General features: G+C 39.9%; 1 protein-coding gene across 1 annotated transcript in view; it reads left to right on the top strand.

Annotated features, from left to right (window-relative positions):
* Window positions 1–11,829, top strand: part of LOC107696606 (neural-cadherin) — a 303,591-nt gene that overhangs the window by 243,120 nt on the left and 48,642 nt on the right. The window contains exon 22 of the mRNA XM_016497044.1: window positions 9,765–9,979. Within this exon, the coding sequence (XP_016352530.1) occupies window positions 9,765–9,979 (215 nt within the window). The remainder of the gene's footprint in view (window positions 1–9,764; window positions 9,980–11,829) is intronic.

An 11,829-nucleotide genomic window follows, 5' to 3' on the forward strand; every position in this document is an offset into this window, starting at 1 on the left:
GTGTGTGTGTGTGTGTGTGTGTGTTAGTTTGCTTGGTCAGCCAGGCCCATTGGTGCCTGGCCCCGGGGGTCATTTACGTCTCTTTGGAATGTGTTTGAAATTCAATGGTCAGACGAGAGTGGTGAAACTGTTTAGCATCTCCTTGATAGTGGGGGGGGAACCATTGGCCATTTAGCACCCATATAAGTGTAAAGTCTGTGACCAGGACTGTAATTTATATGCAAATGTCAAAAGCTAAAAGGGTCTCTTAAGCCATAAAACCCCAAAGATCATGCATGATTCTACGCAGACGCTACATCTGATTTGGTCTGATACCCTACAATAGCCAGATGGCCCTGCCCATTTCGTAGCCATAGGTTCATGCAGCGCCGCTGCTGAGACATTGGTTCGTTTTTAAAAGTGTACTGCACGAACCAATGGCCGTGCAGTTACACCGCGTTATTGAAAAAGGCTTCAGTTCAGGAGAAAAAATGACTTTTTCCCATAGTGTCTTAGCAGACGCAGTGCGAGTGAAGTATCGATAGGGAACTACACTAAACACTTAAATTATGCTATACACACAAACAGTTTGAAATAGTGAGTGGGTTATAGCTGAAGCGGAGTAAAGAATAAAAGCATAAAGTTATGCCAGTATTTGATATTCATCAAATCAACAGCCTGACTGAAACATCAGTTTCTTAGTTATAACGCACCTTTGTGAAAAGGCGTAGGTGATACTTAGTGTATCATTTAATAAGAAAAGGTTTGATGTTTGCACATCTTGACCTTTTTGAAAGGCGTGGGAGAGTCCTTTGAAGACTTTTAGCTCAGCATCATCTTCACGTCAGAAATTTTAATTCTTCTGGAAATAATCTTGTGATGAGTGATCTTTTGAAGCATGAGAGTGTCACATCTTCAGCAGGTGAGTGAGCCAATGAGGAATTGTTCTTCAGCAAAATATAATGTAAATAAGCAGTCAGGAAATTAAAATGGCAACTCTTAGATACCAAACATGCTACACATTTTGATCTTGATTAACTATAGTTCTAAAACATTCATTCAAAAGACTTTGGATTAATACGCAGGCAAAAAATATAAAAGGAAAATCATGAGATAGAAAAATTGGATAAAAGTTTATACATTTCTCAAGTGGATAAATGTAGAAGGTAAAGGATTATTTTATTTCTCTAAAATTCCTTTGAGTTGTAAAACTGTCTTATCGAGCTGATGTGTCTTTGCTGTATGGTAACTAGAGGCCTGGTTCTGCATCTGGGTTTTCTTTGCAGTTTGGGGTTTGTTCCTCTGACACTCTGATGCCTAGTTTGCTTGTTTGGTAAGGGGTAATGGGGATTATGTATTACATTTAACAATTAATTGCATGTCTGATTTGTCTCAGGCAGTAAAAATAAGTTGTTTTTGAGCAGAGTATTAGGCCACGTACACACTGCAACAAAATTTGGTTGTGATTTCACAGTGTAGTGCTTAAACATGTTCTGTACACACACAGTTCAGTAATTCATGGTGACAACTGCATTGTGCAACCGAATTGACTCAAAAAAATGCAGGTGGTGACAACTGCATTTGCAGAAATTCTACACAGTTTCGAAAGTGAGTTCTGTTCTGTACACACAAAACTCCTATTTAGGGTATTCATTCCGCTATTTAAATGCTGTTGTCACTCCTAAAACTTTAGTGTGTACGTAGCCTGAATAGTGTCACTCACATGAAGACTTCCCCCATAAAGGTTTCAATTATGTGTCCTCCCTCAATGTTTTTCAACACGCTAAAATGACGTGAGCCACTGTGTTTCATTAAAAGTCAAAGGGAATCTTCAAGCTCGTTGGCTGCTGCCTCTGTCAGGCCTGGCGTCAGGGGGGAGCCCCCCTATGACTTTCTGAAGCCCCCCCGCTATGATCTGAAGGACCCACCCCTCCACCCCCAGAATACAATTTTAAACGCAGAAAGCAATCTAAACCGAATGCGATTTCGACCGAGGGGCACCCCTCGGATCTGATTTGTGCCATCTCAGATTCAATTTGACCCCGTCCAACCCCCCAAAACGCATTGATTTTAACCAATCAATGTGGACCACCGGTTTAGCCTATTTAGAACATTCAATGCTAAATTCAAACGCTTTGTCTGGCGCTATTTTGTGTTTTTTAACCATATAAAATTTATTTTAGTTTTCAGAAATTTAAATTAATTAATAAAAAAAAAGACATTTGTTAAACACTGATATTTGTGAGTTTGTTAAATACATGGTGTCCAAGGAAAGCTGCAATAACAATCCTTTCAATTAAAATATGACGACATGCTTTATTCATAAAGGTTAGGGTATTTTAGTTTTCCAAAAAGAAGACAGTTGGTGCAGGAGGCGGGGTGGTTAAAGTAGCACCCAAAGTAGCACAATGACCGAGATGCTATTGCAGTGACCATATCCCAAATATGACAACTCAAAATATGTAATTTCCATACCTAAAATACATATTTTACAGTGTTATGCATATTGAGAATAAACACAGCCTAAAAGCCTTCTTACTAGTGGCCATCTTTTACAAAACTTAACATCTAGCACAGTTTTATCATAGGTAGAATGCAAAATGTTACAATACAAGCATTTCAGTTAAAATGTAATTTATGCAATATTTCAAACCTTTAACCCACGGGGGAAAATCAACCCATGGCAACAGTTTAAAAGTAGCCCAATTCCATGGAAAAAATGCGGACTTGACAACCCTGCATCCAACATGAGCTGCAGGAGTCAGATTTGACTGATCATAGTTCACAAGTTTGCCTTACAGATAATAAAGTGGGATGAATGGTATGCGTATTTGGTGTGCTATCCGGGGAGAGGGCTCCGAGCTCGGTATTTAGTCCGGACCCAGAGCGCTCCCCCCGTACCGGGGTAGGAACGGGCCGATGGTGATGAATCGGGGTGGTGGAGGGATGCTGAAAGGCTGCAGAGAGAATGAAGGTAAGACGGCATAGGCTATTTATATAGGTTCTCTCTCGAGCTGATATGATAGATGGTGTAATTGCTGATGATGAACTGGCCGGTTAATTATCTGAACATGCTCCTCCTGAACTTTGTTAATAAAACATCATGTTGAGAGGAGAGATGGCTGACAAGATCATGCTTTGCTGCTCAACAGATCCTGAGCTCATCACAAATATCTGATCTTGTAAGATGTGCTCCCTTTACACAGAGTGTGCGTGATTGCAAACTCTAAAGTGAAAGTGAACAGCGAGCGATCATTCAAAAGCGATTTAAATACTCAGCATATTGATAGCAGCTCCCTGATGCGCGAAAATTATATGCCATATTAGAATGTTTAAAGGAGCGGACGGGACTAGACACAAAAATCGGGGGAGCAGAACGTTGCGGAAGTGGGCGGTAATGGTCAGAAATCCAGCCGGAGCGGAATTAAGAAAACTCTAATACAAAAACGCACACAATGAATGATGACTGTAGAACGCAAAAGCCGAATCCCAGACATTTTGGGCGATTTAGAAATCCCGTCCGGATGCATTTTTTAGGTCTAAAAAGAGGACATGTCCGGGAAAAATAGCCTAATATAGGTACACATTGTGTAGGTAACTATAAAGTTCACTCTATTCTTCTCCTAGTTTAATGGTGACTTATGTATTTCGGGAGAAATGGGTGAAATTAAACATGATATGTGATGTTAAACCAAAGATCAAACAGCCCCCCCCCCTTAGAATCATACAAGCCCCCCCCAGGTCATGTCTCCTGGCGCCGGGACTGGCCTCTGTAGATATGCTAGTAGTGTAATATTGTCTGTCGATGCAAAGAGCGGAAAATAGATTATATAGACAATGGGAGAATCAGTAACTGTATGGCCAAAGATGTAAAGGTGTAAAGTCAGACAACAGAAACAATATAAAAATATAGCTGCAAGCAGCAATTACAGGGCCAAGCACTACAGAAGCAAGCATCAGACCAACTGCAGCAATGAGTAATTGAGGCCATTTTAAGATGATTGTAGTCCAAATGGCTGAAAAATCATATAAAACTACTAGTAATATGATTGAATGGCTTATCACTTTTGACCAACAAGTGGTGCCGTTATCAAATCGATGTGGTGGGTTCAATATGAGGTGACAATGGCACACACAAAGTTTGGTGTCAATATGTCAAAGCTTTGCAGAGATACAGCCTCAGAATCATTTTGGCATCATCCCTCAACTTTGTAGCAGCGCTATACAAAATCGGTTTTGTCTATCGACACGAAATCCATAACTTTTTCCCAGCATGGTCTGAAGATGATCTGAGTCAAATTTGGTGAAAATCGGACCAACGGTCTAGGAGTTCGAAAAAGTAGGTTTTCAAGATAAATTAACATGGCGGACTGGAAGTTCGGCTGACTATGGCAAAAAAAGTTTGATTACAATAGGCTAATGTAATGAAAAATTATAAGCATTTTGGAAAATTTCATTATTAATGGTTAATGATTGGTTTAACACTTTTGACCAATAGGTCGCAATCTGTTACCAAATTGATGTGGCATGATCAGTGTGAGGTGACAATGGCACATACAAAGTTTGGTGTCAATATGTCAAAGCTTTTCAGAGATACAGTCTCAGATGCAGTTTGGCATCATTCCAGCAAATTCGTTGATGCGTTAAACAATAACCATTTCATATATCAACACGAAATCCATATATTTTTGCCAGCATGGTCTGAAGATGATCTGAGTGAAATTTGGTGAAATTTGGACCAACAGTCTAGGAGGAGTTCGAAAAAGTAGGTTTTCAACATAAATTAAAATGGCGGACAGGAAGTTCAGCTAACTATGGAAAAATCGGTATCTATGTTCTCGGCATGACCCAAAGAATATATTGAGACCAGTTTTATTACAATTGATTAAATTTACCTAATGTTATTAGCATTTTTTTAAATTTATTTATAACTTTTGGCCACAAGGTGGCGCTGCCCCCAAACTTTTTGAGTGCCTTCAGGACATGGTGCCAAAGGCATATATCCGAACGATACGCCAATGCGTTCGTAAAATATAGCATTTTACGACAAAATTCAAAATTGCTGACATGGAAAAAATTGGTTTGGTTCGACTCGGCATGCTGCACCGAATTTAAAGAGACCAGTTTTGTGATTTTTGGTGAAACCATTCATAAATTATAAGGAAAAATAAAAAAAATTCATATCTCCAGACCACTAGGTAGCACTGTGACGAAACGCAGGTAGCCTCTGGTCATGCTTGTTATAACACGCACCAAGTTTGGTCTCAATACACCAAACCGTTGCGATATAGCCTCACATCCATTTTTGCATGTTTTTCATAGAATTCATTCGCACGTTATTTGAGAACGGTTTGACGAATCGACTTGAATTCCATAACTTTTTGTCGGTATGGTCTGAAGATGATCTGGTTCAATTTTCGTGAAAATCGAAGCAACGGCCTAGGAGGAGTTCGAAAAAGTAGGTTTTTCAGAAAATTCAAAATGGCGGAAAAAAAAATGTCATATAGAATCAGCCTGAGCCAAGGAATCAGAGGAAAAATAATTTTGTTTCTAGCCCTTATGGTTCAAAAGTTATTAGCATAAACATGAGTGAAACTTTGGACAGTTGGTGGCGCTAAAGGGATTGACTTAGAGACTCCAAATTTGCTATGGCGACAGTTCAGACTATCCTCTATCAGTGTGCCAAATTTCACAACTTTCCCGCAAGTGGTTCTATGGGCTGCCATAGGCTAAGAAGAAGAAGAAGAACGCCAATGGATACAATTGGTGCCTTCGCACCTTCAGAATCAGAATCAGAATCAGAATCAGAATGAGCTTTATTGCCAGGTATGTTTACACATACGAGGAATTTGTTTTCGTGACAGAAGCTTCCACAGTGTAACAGAATGACAGTGACAGAACAAAAAACACAGATAATAAAAAATAGAACAAGTAAATAAGGAATAAAAATATATAAATTGACAGTTGTATGTGCAGGTATATTACAATAGACAGTTTTTGTATGTACAGGTACTGTATATTATGTGCAAATTTGAGGTGTAGACTGAGTATGAGTGTTAGATAAATAAGTGTATGAGTGAATAAATAGTGTGTGTTCCACAGTTATTGTTAAGTGTTCATGAGATGGATGGCCTGAGGGAAGAAACTGTTCCTGTGTCTGGTCGTTCTGGTGCTCAGTGCTCTGTAGCGTCGACCAGATGGCAACAGTTCAAAGAGGGAGTGTGCTGGATGTGAGGGGTCCAGAGTGATTTTGCCAGCCCTTTTGCTCACTCTGGATAAGTACAGTTCTTGGAGAGAAGGGAGGGTTGTACCAATGATTCGCTCAGCAGTCCGGACTACCCTCTGTAGTCTTCTGAGGTCAGATTTGGTAGCTTCGGTGCTTGGCCCCTAATAAACAAAATGAGTGTAAACACTGGTGTGACATACACTAGGTAGAACAATTTGATGACTTGAGTAGTGATGCTTCTTTGCTTTTGGTTTATATTCCTGTAGTGTCATGGTAGGTAGCTCCGCCCACTGTGAGATACAACTGATCAGATATCCTCATAGCTCTGTGTTAAACATCAAATATTATCGAATTATTTGTAATTGTGTCCTATCTAGCAGTAGTTTCATGTTCAGTGTGGACAGACAAATTGTTTGCTGCTGGAATTGCTAGACGAGACATGCCAGTGATAATCAGGAGATGATGTAGTTCGTTTGACGGTCAGTCCTATAAACATATCCTTGCCTGTCTTCTGCTATGGCATATTGTTTTAGTAAACATGGGAATAGTTTTGATTAGCGCACAATGCAATTAGTGCACTCATGATGCGTTTGATTGCTTTATTGGGTGCATTGACCTGCCTAACTATCTTGCATTGTCTCAACTGTCATAAGTGCACAGAGGCTGTCATCCCATGTCATTTTCCTTTCAATCTGGCAATTAGAACTGCAGCTACAAGGGAGACAGTGAGGAGAGAGAAGGAAACAAAGAGCAAGAAGACAGACACATGGAGGATAGACGGCGATAGATTCATGCATTTTTCAAAGACTGATTAGACTTGCCAAAGAGGCACTGAGGCAGGGGATCTGAGGGCACAGCAGTGCTTGGGTGGCAAACCAAGAGAAAGCAATTTGTCATTGATGTTTCTGAGTGAATTATGCTGCTTGTGGGCTGACAAGAGAGCTGTTGATTACTGTTTGAGTCATGCCAACACGTATGCATATGAAGCGTACCTTTAATATGGAAATTTTTGATGGCAAAGAGATGCACAACATCGGCTTGTATTGTATGGTCTAGTGTGGTTTCAGTTTTATAGAGGATGATGTTTGGGAGGTTCCCTTAATGAAGTGGTAAACCACTTAGAGCATCTGTCGGAAAGGCAGTGCCCCTTACCATATGGATAATATCTGTGGTAACTATGGTGTAGGTATTGGAAGTACATATAATGGTTTATGGCCTTGAAGCAAAAAAACAGTGTCTGTTAACAGTGATATAGCAAAATCACTTACCCAAATGTTCATTGAGGTTGGGCCTAAGCAGCCAGTGGGCGGGTTTTATGCAAATGTATAACGTTAACATAGCGGAGTCACAATAGCGGGACTACAAACAAGCATTTCAAGGCACCTTATAAATAATTTATCAGCTATATCTCACACTAAAGGAAGGACAAAATGTTAAAAAGCATAATATGTGCACCTTAATTAAAGGGATAGTTCACCTAAAAATTAAAATTCTGTCATTAATTACCCACCCTTATGTTGTTCCAAGCCCGTAAGACTGTCGTTCATCTTGGGAACACAAATTAAAATATTTTTGATTAAATCAGAGAGCTTTCTGACCTTCCATAGAGAGCAATGTAACTGAAATGTTCTCAGACCCAGAAGCGTAGTAAGGACATCAATAAAATTGTCCATGTGACATCAGTGGCTCAACTATAATTTTACGAAGCTACGAGAATCATTTTTGTGTGCAAAGATAACAAAAATAACGACTTTATTCAACCATTCTTATCTTCCACGTCACCGACCTCCCCCATTATTGAAAGTACCATGACGCATGCGCGAAAAGTTAAAATGGAACGACATGAGGGTGAATAATTAATGTCAGAATTTTCATTTTTGGGTGAACTGTCCCTGTAAGATTTGTGTAGTACTTGTCATTTGTTATAAATTAAGTAGTTTAATATGTTCATAGAAAATTGTTGTAAGGATAATGATTAAATTATGACGATGATGGATCTATAGTCTTTGAAGTGCATCCGAAAATGACTGAAGGGGATGCAGGCAGTGGTCAGTGAAGCATACCTCACTGTCTGGCTGGTATAGGCTGTATTTGACAGGTTGCATCACTCAGCAACTGAGATGAGGTGGGAGTGGGATACAAAGCTTTGAGAAAAATCAAGTTTGTATGTTTGGCTTACCTGGGTCTTTAGTCTAGACTTAATAGGATAGTTCACCCAGAAATGAAAACTGTCATCATTTACTCACCCGTGTGTCATTCGAAACTTGTATGCTTTATTCTGTGAAAAGTCATATGAAAGTCAGTGGCATCCAATGTTGTTTGGAACCCCACTGACATTCATTTGTGTTTTACAGAAGCAAGTAAGTCGTACAGATTTGGAACAACGTGAGGGTGAGTAAATGATGACTGAAAAGTAAAGAACTATCCATTTAAGAAAGCATTCTGCACGGAACACTATTCCAAAATGTATGGGCCATATAGGGAAAAGGTCCTACTTCCCTTTTCTGAATTGGGATTATAAATATGTCAGTGGCAATTACTTAAATTAAGCAACATCTATCTATCTCTGTCTGTCAGTCTGTCTGTCTGTCTACAGTATCTTAGGGATGGTAAGATTCACCGATTCGCATTGGTGCATCTGCAAAAAAGTTAACGATGCATTGATTTAAAAAAGTGTGCATCAGGTACAAGTTGGCAATTGTATCATGATGCATTGCTTCTAACATATTTGCATTGGTTAAAAAAAAATAAACTTTTTATTTTTATATAATTATTAGTGGATGTGCTATACTTTTATTATTTAGAAAGTGACCAATAATTTGTGACCAATATTTTATATGTAGATTGATTTCTCCTCTCTAAACTGTTTCTCAAGTGCGTTCTCTCATCACTGCTGCTACGTGAATATGACGCATCACAAAACTATGGAGACTGAGGCGCGTCCTGAGAGTCACATAGAATATAGATTAACATGGCTCTAGATGGAGATCCAACTATCTGTACTATATTATGTATAGCATCATATATATATTTTGTTTCCATTGCACCGTTTTGCATTGAATCGCATTGTGTTGAATCTAATGAAAATCAGATCACACTGCATCGTAATGGGGTGAATCATATCGCATTGCACCGGTAGCTATTTCATATTTATCTTTAATGCATCGTATTGTTGGATATGCATCGAGATGTGTATCACATCGGCGTCAGTTATGGAGATGAACATCCCTGATCTATCTGTCTGTTATCTTGTCTATGTAAAAGCTCTTTGAATTACCACTGTGTCTAAAATGTGCTACAGTATAAATAAACTTGCCTTGCCTAAGTTCATAATAATATCGGATAACCTACATTTTTAAATAAAATGTTCCTGGTTCAGGCTTATTTAGGGCTGTGTAATACCACAATGTCCGACTACCACAAATATTTTTGTCTTTCTCTTTGTCTGTTTTATATTTTTTTTCTTTTGGGTCCAGGTCAGTCCAGTAGCACGTGTACAAAACCCGAAACTCATACTGTTTTTAATAAGAGCTTTTGATTTCCTGTGTGCATACCATAGATGCCAGTGCCCGGCTCAGTTTGAGGGACCCGAGTGCCAGCAGACAAAACACAGTTTCCATGGCAACGGCTATGCTTGGTTTCCCCCTATAAGGCCATGCTTCGAGAGCCACCTCTCACTGGAGTTCATCACAGAGGTGGCAGATGGCTTGCTGCTCTACAGCGGACCCCTCTCCCAGCTTCAGCCGTGGGAGCCGGAGGACTTCATGGCCATAGGTAACCTACACACACCTTCACCACAGGTTGAGAGGAGAGGGAAGGGTATTGCAATTGCGCAGGCAGAACACCACTTCAGTTTCTACATCATTCTTTCATATCACAAGCTGAACCTCTGGCACATCTTCTCTCATCTCCCAGTAGGGCTACACATAGAGAGAGGGGAATGAAAAAAGGGGTGATAATATGTTTATTTTAGACAGAAAGAGATGAAGAGACTCCTTCGCGTCTCTCCGGCAGGATTTAGTGTTTCTAATAAAAAAAGTTTTATTGCTGTAACATTTTCTTACTCAGGGGAGATCTGCTATCATCTAACAACCTAAACACAGAGAAGAAGATAAAAATACCAAATTATTTGTGTGTGTGTCATAAATTCCGCAGTTTCGCCACGCCGGTGGCTTGTGTGTGCAGCCATATTAGCTCATTAGGGGTTAACGAAGGCACTCATTATATCAGTAAAGGCTTATTTGTCATTCATCTGGGAGAATGATTACAATGGGGTATACACATTTAGAGCTTTAATGAACTCAGATCTGCCTACGTGCCAAGCATACGTTCATAAGAGAGCTTGTGCTCTTGATCAGATCACTGATGTGTTGGCAAATGTGGACAAGTAGCAGATAAGGCCGTATGTGAGTGTAATCAGTGTAGGGTGAGATGGAGAACATATGGAGAGAACGAGAGAGGGACGGATGACAGCGGATCTGAGGTGAGAAAAAGAGAGTGACAGGGAGTGAAAGATGAAGATTAAGCAAAGGATACAACTGTGGACAGGGTTTCATGGTGGCTCTAGAAACAAAGAGTGCTGAAGTGGTGGAGATCTGCCTGAGCTTCAGTTTTAGGTCAGTATTAGGGTGAGAGTGATAGTTGGATGCCTCTTTTCAACCGTGGCGGAACTGCTGCTCACCCAGGGATCTCTGAATATCTGTCATAATTGGTCCCTGGTCCCATTGACTAGACTAGATGAATGATGACACACACTCTTACACCATGTCTACACCGGCTGTGAGCGGTACGATGCGACAAAAGCCAACAGAAACAGTTATGTGATTCTGTCGCTGGATGTGACGAGTCCCCAGTAGTAAACGAATGCCCCATTCTATTTATGGCGCATTGCAAACTCTTGCACTACCTTTGGCATAAGGGACAAAATGTTCGCTTTGCAACTGTCACTTTGTTCACTGTCTACACTGGGTGGGACTGCTGTCGCTTGAGGCTATCTACACTGTACGCGTGTACAGTGTAGATAGCCTCAAGCGACAGCAGTCCCACCCAGTGTAGACACGGTGTTAAAAATAAAGTGGGTTTTCATAACAGTGCAGTAGAAGAACCATTTTGGGATTCCCAGAGAATCTTTCTGTGAACAGTTAATTAAAGAATCTTTTTGTGAAGAATATATTAACCTGTTGATCCATGCCCTTGGGCCATTTGTCACTTTACCTTTGTTTACATTCACTTTATAGGCAACTGCTCACAAATGTTATGAATGTTGACAAATTATACATGTTTTGAAAGGTCTGTGGGTTTAGTGTGACTATCCAGTCTCTGTTTTATGATAGAAATGCTTCAGCGATAGTAATAAAGTCTGTTATGTCGGAAGTGCATATGTAAACATGCAGAATCAAAACAAGATTTTATACATTCATCATAAATCAGCGATTCCAAGATTAATCTTATCCGTCACATTTAAATTGTTGAAGTTAAGAGTAGGGCTGAAACGATTCCTCGAATACCTCGAGTAACTCGAATACAAAAATCATCAAATAATTTGCCTCCAGACTTCGTTTAGTCCATTTACTGTAACTACACACGGAACACCGTGTTTCCCCACGGACCATTATTACTGACGC

This window comes from Sinocyclocheilus anshuiensis, unplaced genomic scaffold (assembly GCF_001515605.1).
Source record: "Sinocyclocheilus anshuiensis isolate Anshui unplaced genomic scaffold, SAMN03320099.WGS_v1.1 scaffold502, whole genome shotgun sequence".
Classification (NCBI taxonomy): Eukaryota; Metazoa; Chordata; class Actinopteri; order Cypriniformes; family Cyprinidae; genus Sinocyclocheilus; species Sinocyclocheilus anshuiensis.